General features: G+C 45.7%; 1 protein-coding gene across 3 annotated transcripts in view; it reads left to right on the top strand.

Annotated features, from left to right (window-relative positions):
• Positions 1–2,000: 2,000 nt before the first annotated feature.
• The window catches only part of PEBP4 (phosphatidylethanolamine binding protein 4), a 511,150-nt gene continuing 494,685 nt past the window's right edge, over positions 2,001–18,465 (top strand). For all 3 annotated transcript variants that reach the window (XM_033947612.1, XM_033947611.1, XM_033947610.1), the window contains exon 1: positions 2,001–2,110. In XM_033947612.1, the coding sequence (XP_033803503.1) occupies positions 2,108–2,110 (3 nt within the window). In that variant the 5' untranslated portion in view covers positions 2,001–2,107. The remainder of the gene's footprint in view (positions 2,111–18,465) is intronic.

Genomic DNA, 18,465 nt, shown 5'->3' with positions numbered 1-18,465 from the left:
CCTCAGTGATCTTATCGCAAACACATGCACTGAGGACTCCCTTTGTGGGGCCACCGCCAGTCCCTCACTCCCTGGCCTCTTGGGATCCTGCTGCCTGGATTCTTCTTCACTGGTCCCACCAGTGATTGTCAAGCCTGAACCACTTCGACTACAGGCTATACTTCCTGCCGGTGTACAAGGTCCCCACAGACCCTCCCACCACTGGACCACTACAGGGCCAGATTTTCTGCTGGTGTATAGGTCCCCATGGACCTTTCCATCACTGGGCTTTCTGTTGCACCAGCCCTCCCTGTCAGGACTGGTCAGCCTGGCCACTCTACTCTGCTGCACTGGGCCCCATCAGCACCAATCAGCTTTGGCCTTCAGGGCTTATCAAGAGTTAGGCCAGCATTCTTCCTCCTGAAGGAGCTCCTTGCTTTCTGAGCTCTCTGTGCTGGGAGCTGAGTTGTAAGCTCCCAGCAGCACTTGCAGTTTCTGTGCAAATTAGCTAAGCTCTCTCATTGCTTCAGCGCACAGGCTCCCTCTGGTGGAATGCCAGTGACAGGGAACTTCACCTTGTCAGACAGGTAGGGTGCGAGTGGTATAACAACGGCATGTTTGAAGGCATCGGGCACAATTGTGGTGGAGAGTGATAGGATGAGGATGTGGCAGATACAGGGGATGACAATAGCTTAGAGATAGTGGTAAGTAGATGGGCTGGGATGAGATCAGAGGAACAGGTGGTGAGTTTGGAAAAGGAAAAAAATTATGGTTTCCTCCTCAGTACTTTCAGGAAAGGAAGATAAATTGGCAAGGACTGGGGGGTGGGGGTGGTACAGAGAGCTGGGGGATTGGGGGAGGTGGGTTGGTTGAGAACTCAAGGTTGATTTTGTGAACCTTGTCCTAGAAGTACTCAGTCATAATCTGGGTGAAGAGTGACGGAGGGGTTGGAGGTGGGGGGACGACCATTTAAAGCAATGGAAGTAAAACACAATGTCTCATTTCGTCCTCCTTTTTCTGGAGCCATATGGTAACCCTAAGAAAGGAGTTCAGTATGGCAAAGAGGCTGGGAGGGTTGGAGCCCAGAGTCAGTCAGGGGATGTAGTAATCTTGTTTGGCAAGTGAGAGAGCGGATTGGAAGGAGGTCAGGCTGAATTTGAAATGAATGAAGTCAGCATGAGTACGGGATTTGAGCCAGAGACCTGGCACAGGAGTGTAAAATAGCAGATTTGAGTTTAGCCAGGGCTGGGGCTACATACATCACGCCTCTTTTTCTATTTTCTGTAGAAACGGTGTAAAATGGCTTAATGAATTAAAAATGAAAATTAAATGTTAGAACAAACTGATACAGGTAGACTCCGAGTTAAGAACGAGTTCCGTTTTTAAAACCGTTCTTAAGTTGAATTTGCATTTACAGTAAGTCGGATCGTGTGAGAATCTGTAAAAGGGTCCACTGAGAATCCGTTAGATCCGTCCTTTACCTCGTTCCGTAAGGTCCAGGCAGCTCTGGAGAGCTGGTGCCACTCAGTAACAAACCGCATGGCAAAAACAGATTAGATTGCCATTAAATTGTGTTGGGGGAGAGAAGGAAAAACTCCGGAGAGCAGAAGAATTGCAAGTTTTAAGACTGAAGAAGAAGAAAAAAAATTCTTATACGTGAAAGTGGGGGACAGAAAGTGACTTTATTCCTCGATGCTCCGGAAACCTTATCATATAATACTTTTTTTTTTTTCTTTTTAAGTCTTAGTTTATTTGCATTTTACAGTAACAATAACCTGTATCCTTCTTACTGGGGTTGCCAAGACTGCAATTGTAAAAAATTAAAAACAGCTCCTAGGATGGCCAATTTGCCTATCAAAATATAGAATGCACCCGATAAAACAAATAACAAGCTTAGATACTACCTATTTTATCCTCCACCCTCTAAATATCAAGCGATGCCCCCGACCCGCAATCTCACTTGCTCGGCCCGACAAGAACGTCAGCGCGATCACGTAACGCTCGTCCAACCGCTGAGAGTCGAGTTCCGGAGCGCAGTGCATGGGACGTTGTCAGCTGCAGGAAAAGGGAGGGCGGGCTGAATGTGACGTGAAAAGTGTCAGCGGTGAGGAGAGATCGTTGGAGCCATATGGTAACATTATTTTCTTTCTCTGCAGGTTATATGTAGAAACAAAAACAAATATTACCTTGGAAAAGTGGACTAACACGAGCACCACCCACACTCTTCTGCAGGTTATAGGATAGTATTAGGAAATAGTGCAGGTGTGGCCTAGTGGTTAGAGCTGCTGCCTAACCCCCCCTCCCCCCTCAGGTGGTGAGTTAGAACCCCCTTCTGCTCATTGTGAGTCTGGGCAAGTCATTAACACTCTGTTGCCCCAGGTACCGGAGTTAGATTATGAGCCTGCCAGAACAGATTGAAAAACCTGATTACTATTCAATGTATTGGAAACTGCTTTGGGTGAAAATCTTTCATAAAACGGCAGTTAATAAATCCAAATAAATTTGACCCCCATTATCTTGTACAGCAGGGGTGCCCACACTTTTTTGGCTTGCGAGCTACTTTTAAAATAGCCAAGTCAAAATGATCTACCAACAATAAAATTAAAAAAAAAAACCACAAAGCACACTGTACGCAGAGAAAATGTTAATTATCATTTGTATTTGGGGGTTTTATCAGAGGTAAAGGCAGATGACTTTAAAATATGCAATGTCACCTCAGTAACAACTATACAAAAATAGACAAATATACCCCCTCCCCTTTTACTAAACCACAATAGTGGTTATAGGAAGCTGCACTGAATACCCTTCGCTGCTCTCGATGCTCATAGGCTCCCTGCGCTAAAAACTGCTATTGCGGTTTAGTAAAAGGGGGCCATAGTACAAAATATAAACAGCAGATATACGGTAAATTCTCAAAACAGACACATTTTGATCACTAAATTGAAAAAGTCATTTTTCCTACCTTTTTGTCTTCTTCTGTAAAGCCAATATTTCTTTCTTTCTCTCTCCCCCCTGCCCCCCTCTTTCTTTCTGCCTTTCTTTCTCTATCCCCCTGGCCCCCCTCTTTCTTTCTGCCTTTTTTTCTCTATACCCTTGACCCCCCCTTTATTTCTGCCTTTCTTTCTCTCTCCCCTTGCCCCCCCCAAGCCATCGTGCCGATTTCTCCACTTCTCCGATTCTTTCCCTACCCCCGAGCCACCAGTGCATTTTCTCCCTGCTGCTTCCCTGAGCCAGGCCTGGCGTGTACAAGCACCGGGCCCACAAGACTTCACTTCTGACGTCAATTCTAACGGGGAGGAAGTTCCAGGCCAGCCAGGCAGCGATTGGCTGGCCCAGAACTTCCTCTTCGATGTCAGAATTGACGTCGGAGATGAAGTTTTGTAAGTCTGGCGCTTGTACGCGCCAGGTCTGGCTTGGGGAAGCAGCATGGAGAAAAAGATCACAAAGGCAACGTGATCGACTCGCGTTGCCTTTGCGATCTACTGGTCGATCGTGATCGGCCATTTGGGCACCCCTGTTGTAGAATTTAGTGCAGGAAGAAGGCTGTGATACCTTTCCAACTCCTTGTTTCCCATCTGCCCCTGGAAGCACACCTGCCAAACCGCAACGCTGGCTGACCTCTAAAATTTGCTACTTAAGTTCCTGTGCCAGTTCTGCTGAATGTCTTTCACTGAAATCCTGCACTCATGTTGACTTCATACTGTTCAAAATTCCGCTTGTCCTCCTTTCAATCTGCTCTTTCACTTGCCAATCAAGACTTCGACACCCATTTGACTAACTCTTTCAGCTCCAATCTTCACTGTCTCTTTACCACAATGAACTCTCTTCTCAAAGTGCCCTTACCTCCAATCTCTCCATCACTTTCCCCCAGCCTATGGCTGAGTATTTCTATGAATAAGTCAACAAAGCCACTTCCACCTTTCCCTCCCTCAGCCCACCCTTTCAACCTTCCTTTGACCTCTGCCGCATTTTCTTTATTTCCTGAAATGACTGAAGAGGAAACTGCACAATTTCTTTCCTCCAAACTCATTACCAGCTCCTCTGATCTGATTCCCACCCATCTACTATCTGTCCTACTGACATCCCTTCCATTTGTCACATACTCAGTCTATCCCTGATGTCTTCAAACATGCCATAACTACACAACTTCTGGACCCCATCTGCCCTGCCATCTCCCCCATCTTGAGGGTCCTTCAGAGTTACAACTCCCTTGACCGGTAGAGTAGTTTTCCTAGTTACTGTCACCACCAAAGCGTCCACCTTTGGAAGCCTAAACCTATCCTGCTCCTGAGCCACCGGATACAGCAAACACATAGCCCTTGCTACCTTGAGGCCTGACTCTGGCGTAGTCCATTGCTCTGAAATCAATTCCTACATGGCCTCATGCACAGGAAAGGTTTTAGGCAGCCACCTAGTGCCAGCCATAAGGGGATTGGGCACTGCCCCCCCCCCCCTTCTGTATCTGGCAGGGAAATGTGCAGACAGTCCATTGCTTTAGAAATAAAGGCCGCCATTCCTCCCTATGGAACAGGCGCAACGCCGAGGGATTATCCCCTTCAACCTCTTCTGTATCCATGTCCTGCACCCCGGCCTGGCTTCCCCCTCCTCCCGTAACCGAACAGAGGAAGAGAGATCTCTGGGTTGGAGAAGTCATGAGCCTCGGGAGCACCATGTGCCTCTTGGCCCCTTTCTGACCATTCCCCCCCTCCATCACACTGTGGCTGTATGAACACCCCGTGGGCTAAGCTCTCTCCGGAGATCCCCCCTCCCTCCATCTGGGTTCACCCTCTGCTGCAAAAAAAACCTTATGCAGCAGAAGCAGAAACTTCGGTGAGAGACTACCTTCCAGGGCCGCCGCTCCCTGAGTCAGAACTACTCCCGCAGCCGAAGTGCATGGCCGCACATCCAACGCTGCTGCCAAACCCGATCCTGCCTTCTTCTCCCCAAGCGTGTCTTTTGCATGGGGAGGAGGCACACCCTCTGGTGCCAAAAGAGCCACCGCAGTTGCATCTCCTGCAAAGCCGGCCGAACAAACCCCCAAAGGAGAGCGGTGCTTCCCGCACCGCGAGCAGCATTACACTGCCTCCACTGCCATGCCTCTCGTGGCTTCTCCCCGCACACTCAGGCAAACAATTCACAGCGGTACTCATGTGCTCCTGCTCCCGAAAGGCCTACTCCAGCACCAAAATCCCTAACACTGTGCTGGCAAACCTGGTCTAAGCCTGACGGCTGGGATTTTTTTTTTTTCTTATGGGGAAAAAGCCCTCCGGACCAGGAAACTTTCTCCATGGGCGGTGAGGGTGGAGAAGGGACTTGGGAGGGCCCAGGTGTTGTCCCCCAAAGTCGGCACTGCCATCTGCCGACACCCCTGAACTCAACTGGAGGCTGAGCAGCATGAGAAACAGGAGCCATCAGATATCCAGGAACCATCGAAATAGCAGCCATCCAACCTGCTGGAGATAGAGCATACTGACTGACAAAAGGGACTCCATCCAAGATAATAATAATAATGACAAGTTTATATACCGCAGGACCGTGAAGTTCTATGCAGTTTACAAAGATTAAAAAATGATACAAATTGAATGAACTTAACAGAGGTGAAAGATAGTGGTTAACAGTTCAAGGGAACCGTTATTGAAGAGAAAGAATTGTACAGGTCAGCTGTCTAGATACTTCAGGAACAGATATGTTTTTAGGCGTTTCCTAAATTCCCCATAAGTGGAAGGCATAAGCATTTGTTCTAGATCTTTGCCTCTTAATGCTGCTTGGTGTGAGAGAAGGTATTAGTGGTGTCTTTTGAGTTTGCATCCTCTAACTGGGGGGGAAACGAAGTTCAAGTGTGTGCTTCTCTTATGTCTGTTGGCTGAGAAGGAAAAAAGGTCAGTTATGTATTTAGGGGCTAGGCCATATAGTGCTTTAAAGCAGAAATAGGCGAACTTAAACTTTACGCGTGCCTCTATCGGTAGCCAATGCAGCTGTCGGTAGTAAGGTGTCATGTGGTCAAACTTCCTCAGTCCGAAAATCAGTTTGACCGCTGCATTTTGTATTAGTTGTAATCGTCGCATATTCTTTTGGGAAATTGCTAAATAGGCGATGATACAGTAATCAAATTGACTCAGTATAAGGGATTGTACCAGAATTCTAAATGCTGACATATCAAAATATGCTCTAATGCACAGGTGTCAAAGTCGGTCCTCGAGGGCCAGAATCCAGTCGGGTTTTCAGGATTTCCCCAATGAATCTGCATGAGATCTATTTGCATGCACTGCTTTCAATGCATATTCATTGGGGAAATCCAGAAAACCTGACTGGATTCCGGCCCTCGAGGAGGGACTTTGACACCCCTGCTCTAATGGATCGAAGTTTCCAGAGAGTGAAAAAACTCTTTCTGATCAAGGAGTCCACTTGGTCTTTCATGGTTAAGCACTGATCTAGTGTTACACCCAATACCTTCATAGTAGTCTGAATAGGATAACTAAGTTTATTGATACATAGTGGTGTTTTGGTGTCAAGCAGATGTGGTGAAGCTACAAAAATTTTGTTTTTTCTGAATTAAGTTTCAGTTTGAATTCAGTCATCCATTGCTCCATCAAATTTAGTGCTTCTGATGCTTTGGGAGTAACTTCCGAGAGAGAATTAGCAAATGAGATGATGATCGTAAAGTCATCTGCATAACTGAATAATTTTATCCCCAGCTGGGTCAATTGCGCACCTAGTGAGGACATATAGATATTGAAAAACAATGGGGATAGCGGTGACCCTTGAGGTACGCCAGATGGATTGCTCCAAGTATCGGAGAGATCATAATTGAAACGTACTTGATAAGTACGGGACATAAGGAAGCCTCGGAACCAGTTCAATACCTCTTCCCTAATAACAATAGCATCCAGGCATTGTAGCATTTTCCCATGGTCCATTAGGTCAAAGGCAGAGCTCATATCAAATTGCATGATCAGGGCATTAAGGCCCTTGCTGAACAAGAGATGCAGATTATCTGTCTCAGTACTATCTCAGTACTGAACAAAGGTCTAAAACCGGATTGAGTTTCATGTAAGAGAGAGAACTGATCAAGATATTCCATCAGTTGGGTATGTACCAATCCTTCCATGATTTTTACAATAAATTGAATGGATGCTACTGGTCTATAGTTGGTTACCAGTGCTGGTGATTCTTTACTATTTTTTGGAATTGGGGTTATTATTATGTGACCGTTATTAGTGAGGAACTTTCCATTTTTTAGGTTATGGGTTAAGTAATGCAGCAAAGATAGTTTAAAGTCTATTGGAGCCGCTTTCATAATTTCCGGGGGACATAAGTCCAGAGCGCAGTAAGATTTAGAGTATTTGTTATATAGTTTGATATAATTATTCCATTCTGGATTGTGAAAGGAACTCCAGATCATGTCTGCTGGTATTTTATTTCCTTGTATGTTAGCTATTTGGTGATCATTAGTGTCATTTGTTGAACAGTTGTTTCTTAGGTTTTTCATTTTTGAATCAAAGTACTGTGCTAAATTATTTGATGAAGGTAGATTAATATTGTGTACGAGTTGAGTGTAGCGTGTGGTGTCAAATAAATTTGTAACTAAGTTGAACAGCTCTTTTGTATTGATTCCTTCCCTAGCAACAGCAGCAGATGAATCCAGAGACCAATGGGATAGCACACATCTACCAGCAGGCGGAGATAGAGAAACTGATTAACAGGTGGTCCCATTGGCTGGCACTCCTCCTGTATCTCCAGTATTCTCTATCTCCCAGCAGGAAATGGTCGCTATTCAACTAGCTCCTGAATTCTGGCTGTGTTTGGAACTTTATTTTCTCCTGTTGAGGTTTCTCTTCAGTGAGACTGCCATTCTGTTTCTCCTGTTGAGGTTTCTCTTCAGTGAGCTGGCAATGCTATTTCTCCTGTTGAGATTTTCTTTTCAGTGAGACAGGGGTGTCCGGCTGAACGGTGCCGGCTTTAGGGGTTACATCTGGGCCCCCCCAGGTCCCTGCCTCACCCTCCCTCCATTGCTAGAGGGTCTGACTGGGTCTCAATTTTTTTCTTCTTTCCCTTCTCTGTAAAAAAAACAAACAAAAAAAAAAACCACAGTTGCTACATTCTGCCATGCTTTTGCTGCACTACTAGCTCTAACTGGCTTCAACCGGCCCTAACAACAAGCTTGTGAGTATGTCTGGTTTTTACTGTCGTTTGAACTTCATGTTCTGTTTGGGAGTCTTAGTACTGTGGGTTCGGTCATCGTACATTTAAAGAATGGATATTTTATTGAGGCTATGTTTTATGACTAGAAATCCGTGGAGGGAGCTGGGACTTCCCGCCCTTTGCATGCACGCTCTTGGTTTCCTTGTTGGTTACAGCGCGGCAGTAGCGGTGCGATTTCATGCTCGCACTTGTTCTCATTGTTGGGTTTCAGTGCAGCAGTAGTCCTGTTTATTCTGAGGCTCTCTTTCATCGGTGTTTGTCACGGCCATGTGCAGCTGATTGTGCAGGTGCCAGTTTATAGCAGCACGCATGAGATGGGACATGTTTTTTCCGGCTCTGTGGGCCGTTCTTCTGGTTATTCCCCAAGTCTGATTTTCTTTCTATGCAAGCCGCGGCAGAGTAAATTTTGCGGGGCTTGAATTCGACTATGTTTCTAGGAGCGCTGATGCAGCGACCACGTGTCAGCTAGAATCAGGCGTGCGCTTGGGTCTCCGGCGATGGCGGGAGAGCTGCAGCATTCCGGTAGTTTGTTTCCAGCTGACTTTGGTCATGGTATGCCGGGGCTTCTCTCCTTTCCGGTTCAGACAAGTTGTATGTGTTTCACCAGCTTTGGGACAAGCTTGGGCAGATTTATAAGTCTATGTCTGTGTTCCTGCTGTACTCCCTTGAAGGAAACTGCTTGTTTAATCGGACTCTGGGGTTAGCACTCAAGGGGTTTACCAGAGAGACTCTGACCTGTGCTAGGTCACCCAGTCTCGGTTTGTCTCCGGACTGGGGCGACATACGGCAACTCACGGCATGGTGAGATCAGCAGTAATATAGTGCCCTGTACTTCACACAGGTATCTCATTGTCTCTCTTGGGGTCCCTGCAGATTGAGCCTTTGTCTGTTGGTAACTGTCCTTATTTGGGCCTCTGTGCTGAGCTGCATGTGTCTAGTAGTGGCACAGGATATATATGCCTAAAGGTAGTACAAACAGTTTCCAAATTCGGGCTGTCTCTATGGGCATAATGACACTGCGCATCTTCCTGCGGCCAGGACTCTCTTTCTCTATTTCTGAGGGGGTCTGGACTTCAGATTTCCATGCTTATCACGCTGGTTTCTCCTGTTGCCATTTTCTCATGGCACATGCTAGACGGGCCCCCCGACCAGACAGGAACGGCTGTACAGCTCCTTTTAACCAGGAGCCAGTTATCTATTCTATCAAACCCGCGGAGGATCACGCGCTATGTGGCTGTTAGCCTCATCCCTGCAGCTCTCATTAGCGATGTGAGCTTTGTCTGATACCTGTAAGGATGCTGTTGTTTTCCACAGGGCAGTAGATGCAGCATCTTGATTGAGTCTAGTACGTATTCACTTTAAAGGACATACGTATTTCGCTCATGTTGCATGGCGTTAGTACTGTTTTCATGATTCCAGTATATTCCTATTTTCATTGTGAAACTTGATTTTTCCTAGGAGAATCTTCTTGCAGATCCTACAGTTCTCATCCTGCCATTCCCTGACCTTCTACACTTCATTCTGAGGGGATCTTGACTTCTTCCAATGACTCTTCAGGCTTTCTCATGAGGGAGAAGACGCTATAATGTTAGGTCAGGGGGCTGTGAAGATTTTTCAGGATGTTTGCAACTTTGCATCCTCCTCAGGTTTCCAGTTCGTTCTTGGAGTCTCTCTGTTTTGTGTTTCCCTTTTCAGTGTTACTGGTCCTCAGGGCAGTTCTTGTAGTTCTTCGGAAACTAAGGGACGTTGTTCCACTTACTGCATGGTGCCGAAGACAGGGGCATTGGGCAGGCTGGATCCCATTCTGCTGAATTAGTTTCTCAGGGTTACACATTTCTGCAGAAAAACTGGGAGAATATTTACAATTTCCCTATGGACTCCGAATCGGCACTAGGTTTGCTTGCCTCTTTTTGAGCAGCGCTTTCGGTTTTGGCACATGCCATTTCACCTACCCAAGGCTTCAAGAACATTTTAGAAAATGTGGGCGGTGGTACCGTTTTGGCGCTACCAGGTGATTCACCTAATTTCTTCTTGACTGACTGCTTGATTCGGATGTCTTCCAGTCGGGCCTTTTGACTGACAATAACGGGTGGTTTCTTTTCCTCAGTTCTTTGAACGTGAATCTTCGAATTTGCACAGCGCTCTTTTCTCCTGTACTATTTATAGGTATATCGGGGAGATGTTTTTATTCATATAGGAGAGAAATATGTTTCTTCCCAGAGACTAGGGCGATGGGTCACAGTCTCAGGTTTGCATTCTTTTTTGGTCACCATGACCCAGAGTATGGGATTCTGTACAGGTTATAGGATCCATGTTGCTGACTCCACTGGGAACTTCGGCTTGCTTTCCCATTATAACGCTACAGCAGTCGCTTTTGTTCCGGTGGTTCCCGGTATCTCAGGGCTCCAATTATTTGGTAGGCTCCTCATGCATCGCTCTATATGATTTGGTGGCTCAGCGAGATTTCTCTTTTCAAAGGCATGCCTCGATCTTTGCTGGACTAGCTCATGGCCACCAAACATCCCGGGCTGTCGGGTTGGGGGGGGGGGGGGCTCGGTGCCTTCCATCCTCAGCTCCTGGAGTCTGGTCTTAAGAGGCGACTCAGTACTTGTTCATACTTCTACTCTTGAGCATGGTCAGGCTACCTTTCTGGAGCTTCAGACCATTCTTCCGGAATGCCGCTGAGGGTCCTTTCAGTCAGTATTATGATGGGGGTATTTCTCTACAGCTTGGGCATAGGTGATGTACTCAGGTACAATTGTTGTTCTACTTCAATGGGTGGACCCTCATCTTTCTCTTCTGTTGGCAGATCATTTTAAGGGTCAGGAAAAGAGTTTGGATAGTCTTTCTCTCCGCGAAATCTGAGCATGGCCCAATGTTGTATGTTACAGTGTACAGCACTGTGTACGCTCTAGAAAGTGTAAACGTTAGTAATAGTGAAATCTTCTACATCCTGGATATTGGGAATTTTGGCTCAGGCGTTCCAGCTCTTTTTATGGACGTGAGATCTCCTGGAACTAGACCTCATGGCCTCGTCTCACAATTCAATGCTTCCTAGCTTCTTTGGCGGGCACAGAGAGTGGGAGTTAGAGGGGGTAACAGCGTGACTTCTTTCTCACCTCTGGTTTCTCTTTTTCAGTGTTTTCCCCTGGCTGATGATGGCTTGGATTTGCCATCTCAAGCTCGCTTTCCGGGCACATAATTTTTAGAATCTCTGGCTTGGCTGCGCCATCCTTGCTATGTGGATCTGATGAGTCTTTTGACAGCCGGACTAAGAAGTTTCCTGGTATCTCCGGATTTGCTTACCTAGGGTCCGATCAACATGGATATTCGTACTACTTTGGTATTACGACCTAGCTTTTGAGAAGTCATGACTGACGTGTAAGGGTTATGCGAAGCAGGTTGTTTCTTCTCTTATCCAGGCGCTACAGACATCTTCACCTGTGGCTTCTGCTTCGTTTTGGAGGTTTTTCCTTTCTTGGATACTTCTCAACATTTGCACCCTTCCAGAGTTCCTTTTTGGCACAGGTGTATTGCCGAGGGCTTAGCGTTCAATTCCCTTCAGCTTCAAGTGCCATTCTTAGCTTGTTACAAGGGCCAGGTATATTGCTCTTCGATTACTTCTCAGCTTCATGTAGTTCAGTTCCTAACCGGAGTACGGTATATTTGTACACCTCTTAGCCCTGTTCGGAGTACAATCTTCAGGTACTTCTTCGCAGTTTACCAAAGGCTTCATTTCCTCCTTGTGCCATTGAACACGGGGTTTCTTGTGGCCATGGCTTCGGCTCTGCAGTTTTCCGAGTTGCAGGCCTTGTTCAGCGGGGATTCCTATTTCTGATTTCCAAAATTTGGGGTATCAGTTCGGACGGTACCACAATTCTTTCTAAGGAGGTGTCATCCTTTCTTTTATGACACGCTCCCTTTTCTTTCCTTCTTCCTGGGAGGAGAAATGGGGAGATGTGCTTTTATTCACTGAATTTTATGAAAGTGCGTAGCGTTCTCCGCGAGCAAGGTTTCTAATGACTTTTAGTTGTTTAGATAACCTTTTTGTATTCTTCAAGGGACGCCTCAAACATAAGGCGGCGTCCAAAGCCTCCATCGCTCGATGGGTCCAGGAGGACATTCTTTACGCTTGCTTGATGGCAGGGAAGCGGTTGGCGAAAGAACTTCATGACCATTCCATCAGAGTGGTGGCTACTTCTTGGACTCGGTCCAGAGGTTTTTTCCTTGGAGGAGTTTTGGTCTCGTGGCTACTTGGTCTTCCGAGAGTGCTTTCTCTCAGCATTACTGGTTGGATGTGGGGGTGCATGCGGTAGATGCGTTTAGTGCGTCGGTTGTTGCGGAGGCGGCGTTTGCTTCCCACCCAGATTGAGGATTGCTTTGCTACATCCCATTGGTCTCTGGATTCATCTGCTGCTGTTGCTAGGGAAGGAAAAATTATGCTCTTACCTGTTAATTTTCTTTCCCTTAGACGCAGCAGATGAATCCAGAGCCCCACCCTTTCTGGATATTGTCTGTCGGTTTTTTCTTTTGCAACTTTTGAAGTTTGTTATTATTGAGGGTTGTATTCTGTATTATTGCCTTTTGAGATTTGTTATGGGAAAGAAGTTTTTTTTTTCCATGCTATGCCTATTGATGGTTATGGATGCTTGGGCATGGAGCTATACTGGAGATACAGGAGGAGTGCCAGCCAATGGGGCCACCTGTTAATCAGTTTCTCTATCTCCGCCTGCTGGTAGATGTGTGCTATCCCATTGGTCTCTGGATTCATCTGCTGCGTCTAAGGGAAAGAAAATTAACAGGTAAGAACATAATTTTTCCTTTTGAACTAGTGCTAGATAAGTCGATTTTGGAAGAGTAGAATGCTTTACGTTTGTCTTTTATCAGTTGTTTGTAGATTTTTATGTTAGATCTCCAGTTGTTACTTTCTGACGATTCTCCTGTTTTTTCCAAATTCTTTCTAGTTGTTTCATTTTTAGAAGTTCCGTGTCAAACCATTTGTTATATTTGTTTACGCAGCTTTTACTATTTTGTTTAGGGGCGATTTTATCTAAAATGGATGTGCTAGTTTTCGTCCAGTGATCCCAAAAATCGACTCCTTCACCTGTCTCTGCTTGTAGTTCATATTGTGACCAGTATTCTTCTGGATTAATATAACCTCTTGTGTGATGCTCTCTTTTTATCTTTGGATGTGTTTTAGATTTTAAGTGAGTTAACTTGAAGTAGTAAGTAAAATGGTCAGACCAGATATCGTGACACCAGGTGCCATCAGGTAGAGAGATGGCAGGTTCTAGAGTTTCCTTTGTGGACATAGCTACTACATCAAAGTGATGACTTTTTCATGTGTTTGTGTGGGTGAAGGGAGATTGTAATTGAGTAGGGAGAGAAAGTTTTTAAAGTCTCTGGATTGTCCTCTTCATCTAGATGTATGTTTATGTCGCCTGCGATGATATTGTAGGAAGGAATAATAGAATTATGTAGAACAAATTCACAAAAGTCCTCTTTGGCTTTTGGCCAGTTTTTCGGTGGGACATAGAATAATATGCAAGATAGGGATTCTTCTAGTTCCTTACTACTGATTTTACAGGCTAATATTTCTAACTGGTTGGTCATTTATATACACCTGCGAGTCAGTTCTCTATCTCCACCTGCTGGTAGATGTGTACTATTCCACTATTTTCTGGATTCATCTGCTGTCGATGCTAAGGAAAGAGGTGATACTGAAAACTAGTGCCTTCCGCTCCCCCCGGCCTCCCAGCACTGTTTACCTTCTAGCCGGAACAGCCTGAAAACAAGATCGCGGTGTTAGCGATCTTAGTACCACTTCGGAGCTGGTTCCTCCGTCGCGGTCCTGCCCCTCCTCCGAAGCGGTACTAAGATCGCTAACACCGCGATCTTGTTTGCAGGCTGTTCCGGCTGGAAGGTAAACAGTGCGGGGAGGCTGTGGGGGAAGCGGAAGGCCAGGGGGGTGGAAGCCGGACCGGGGGGGAGTGAGCAGTCCTTCGGGGTGGGGCAGGCAGGCAGGCCTTCAAAGGGGGGTGGACAGGACTTCAGGGGTGGTATAGGCTTTCAAGGGGGGACAAGCCTTCAAGGGGGGACAGACCTTCAGGGGAGGGGGGCCCTGGTACAGAAGTACATGGAGGGAGGGAAGTGGGGGGGGGTTCAAAGAGATGTGCATATGCTGGGGAGGAAGAAATGGATCTGAAAATAGAGCAGAGGGAGAGAGATGATGGACAATGGGATTTAGGGAGGGAAGGAACAGAAAGGGAGAGAAGTTGGACACAAGGGATGGTGTGGAGGGGGGATAGAGATACTGGATAGGAAGGTAGTTGGGAAAAGAAAGGGAGATATGGTGGACCCTGGGGTGGTGGGGAAGGAAGGAGAGATGCTGGATGAAAGGGTAGTTAAGAAAAGGTGGATCTGTGGAGGGAGACAAAAAAGGAAAGATGCCAGACCTCCTGGGGAGGGAAGAGAAACAGAAGGGGAGGACAGAGATGGAAGATGGATGGTTAGCAGGGAGAAAGAAGGAGACCCTGGCAAGCAAGTTATAAGAAGACAACCAGAGCCTGAGACCAACAAAATTTGAATAATGACCAGACAACAAAAGGTAGAAAAACTAATTTTATTTTCTGTTTTGTCAGATTTGAAATGTGTATTCTGCCAGAGCTGGTGTTAGACCGCAAACTTGAGCTAGGATTTAACAGAGAGAGGAAAAGTCTTTTTTCTTTATTTTGTTTACACCACAGTGCCAGTGTGGTTAGGAGAAGGCAAAGGGGGTGAAGAGGCTGTAAAATAAACCCACCAGGATGTTTGAAAAAAAAACAAAAAAACAAAACACCCAATTGGTTAGGAAAATCGAATTGAAAAACCAATTCAATGGGCTGAATCGAATCGAAATTTTTTTCCTGAATCGGGCAGCACTACTGAAAACCATGGGAAGAGATCAGAACACTGAGGGAATGAGTATAAATGGAAAAAGGAAGAGGTCCGAAGACTGATAATGGGATAGCAGTGGAGGAAGATCCACCCCTGCATACACTAAAGTGCAATGAGAGATATAAGAAGAAAACTAAAAAGGAACAGAGCTCTTAAATCTAAGTGAGGACAGCATATCAAGGAGTAGGTGGTGGTCAACAGTGTCAAAAGCAGCAGTTAGATCGAGAAGGATGAGGATAAAATAGAGATCTCTGGATCTAGCCAGGAACAGATCATTGGAGACTTTAGCAAGGGCAGTTTACATAGAATGCAGAGAGCGAATGCCTGATTGAAGTGAGTCAAGAATAGCCTGAGATGAAAGAAAGTCAAGATAGCAGTGGTGAACAGCATATTCAAATAGCCTGGATAAGAAAGGGAAAGGAAGATTGAGTCTTCTTTAAGGTCTTCATTTGATGTGGCAACCCTGACTCTGCAGGCAGCCGTGTGCAGTTCTTATGTGACACGAGCTTGTCTTCAGTGGATCCAGCTGTTTACAGATGGGGTGGTAGAGTCTGGTGGGGCTCTGCCCCTAGACTTTCCAGATGTGGAGTCAGGGCTGGCATATCTGGCCGATGCCTTATATGATATGATTAGGGCTTCAGCAAAGCAGATTACTCAAGCGGTGGTATCGAGGCGGCACCTGTGGCTGCGGCATTGGGTAGCTGACACTGCCTCAAAGTTACGCCTGGTACGGCTTCCCTTTAGGGGCAGGTTACTGTTTGGAGAGGACCTGGAGAAAATGGTGAAGGATTTTGTAGACTCTAAGTCTCAGAGGTTGCCGTAGGATAGGTCTAGAGGGGCACCTCAGTCTCCCTAGGCTATGCTGATACTGCCTCCTAGTCTTCTAGATGTCATCTCTTCTCCTGATCCCTTTTTTAAAATAAATGCCTTTTGTCTGTAACTATGTTATTGACATAGTTCAATCTGTCCAGCTGAGGCTGGTACCAGATAAGACATCATTGTCTGTAAAATCCTGAGAGAAGTATCAGGATTTAGAGCTTTTTAAAAAATCTGTTCTCTACCTCCTGATCAGGAAAGGGTGGTCAAGTGGGGAGTGCAGGGCTACTGGTAGACAGTTTGGATGTATCTGGCAATTAGACAACCTTTTTCCCCCCTCTCCCTTCTTTTGCTTCTATCTCCTCTTCCTTCTCTCTTTCTTCCACCCTCCCTAGAATTGTAAGTGGCCTTCATCCTGCTTGGGCATAGAGCTACTCACAAATTGTTAGATTAGATAGGAAGTAACTGAATATCTTGAATTATTGGTCCCTCAAAGTTGGCCACCTGGGAGAGAAAAAGAGAGAAGGAAAATAAAACTCAAACTTGAATTATGAATTACTTAGTTTTGCATATTAGCACAAATGCAGACATCATCTCTTAAACATATAAATGGGGGAAGCCTGTGAGCAGGAGTGCATCTCCTAATCCCCAAAGCAATGATCACCTTGGAATTGCCATTTTTATGTGGTCCAAGGTGAAGCCCTGCACTTCTAGATGTGCATTAGTTTTATTGAAACTGGAATTTGTGTCCCTTTCCGATTGGTGTAGGTGATATTCTTTCTGTTACATACCTTACTGGAAGATCTTAACTAAAGGTGGCTTGAATGTTTGACCTTTTCCTTTTCCTGCAGAACTATCCTTTCTAGGGTCTACTGTTAAATTGAAATTTCCATTCCGCAGCAGTACACCCTCCCTGACTGCTATAACTGTCTCTGATAAGACATTGAAGAAAGTGCCTGCTGAGAATTTGGAGCCTAAACACATGCTAATTTATACTTGTGATTTTCCACCATGGTATTAAGTCATAAGAAATCACCTCATAGGATCCATAAATACCTGTATCCTTTTATTTCTTTTTTTCTTTCTACTTGATTTGATACCAGAAAAATCATGAGATAGCCTGTATATTGTAGCAGATGATCAGCTCTGGGTTCTAAGTGAGTTTCCTGGATAAAACATAGATCTACTTTTTGACAGTTATCTTCTTTAAACCATAAGCTGTCTCAAAAAGCGTTCAGCTTCTTCACATTGAAGGGAAATATTTTAAGCTTATCCTCCACTGATACTGTGCATTCTTACAGTTCCAGGGCCCCCTGCAGTCTCACTCTGCCTGATTCCCTCCCTTGCCCTTCTTATCATTCCCTTCCCCCTCCCTCTTCATCCCTGTATGTGACCTGCATCCCATTTTCTTGGCAGACCTGGTGCCCTTCACAACCAGATTGCCTCCTCATCTCTTGTCTGACATCAACGCTCATCATTAATTGGCAGCATGGAGATGGAGCAGTTGAGCAATGAGCAGCCACTTAACAACTGCTGGCTTTTTTTCCCTGAAGCATCCGCTATAATAAAACCCTTAGTGCTCATGCGCACTTCAATCTCCTTGCCTCCGTGATCCGTGGTGCTGCATGCACAGTAGAAGGAGCCTGTGGTGATTTGCGACGTGTGCGGTGTTTTCCCCAGTGGCGGGGGCAGTTTGCGACGCATGCGGCGGTTTCCCCAGATGAAAAAGGAGCCAGCTGAATAAGTGGCCTGCGGCGGGTCTTGGCAGAGCTGCTTCAGAAAACACTTATCAGATAAGAGCAGGGAAGGGGTGCTGCTGGATAGGTGGGAGGTAAAAGTAAGGGAGAAGGGCTATTGCTGGACAGGGGGAGCAGGGAAGGGGTGCTGCTGGACAGGGGGGAGGTAAAAGTAAGGGAGAAGGGCTACTGCTGGATGCAGGGAGCAGGGAAGGGGTTCTGCTGGACACAGGGGAGGTAAAAGGAAGGGAGAAGGGCTACTGCTGGACAGGGGGAGTAGGAAGCAAAGAAAGAAAGGCCTCAGTGCCCCATTATGCTAAAAGTTTACACATCTGTTCTAGCACCCATTAATGTAACGGGCTTAAACACTAGTTAAAGCATAAAATCACAAAAATCTATAACAATAACACAATCAACTCGTGCATAAATGTACATAAATAATAAAATGTACAAGCTATCCTCTAAATTCTATTTATGGTACTTTGAGTTGCTTATGCAAATTTGGGCATTTGCTCAAGGTAATGAATAACAAGCCAATTATGTAGTGCTGATTGGCTGCTTAACAAACAATTGGCAGTGTTATTAAATGCATGTAAATTTAGACATGGGTTCAATATCTAAAAGGGTATGGAAATGGGAGGGTCATGGGTGGATTGGAGATGTTTCTCACATTTACGCTTATAATTATAGAATATGGAACATGTGCACCTAGCTCTAGGTGCAAAGATTTGCACCATGTTTCTGTTGGTGCGAATAGCTGCGCCTAAAGTTAGGCACAACTTCCAGTGTAAGTGCT

Source organism: Geotrypetes seraphini, chromosome 6 (assembly GCF_902459505.1).
Source record: "Geotrypetes seraphini chromosome 6, aGeoSer1.1, whole genome shotgun sequence".
Lineage (NCBI taxonomy): Eukaryota > Metazoa > Chordata > Amphibia > Gymnophiona > Dermophiidae > Geotrypetes > Geotrypetes seraphini.
This window is presented reverse-complemented; position numbering and strand designations above follow the sequence as displayed.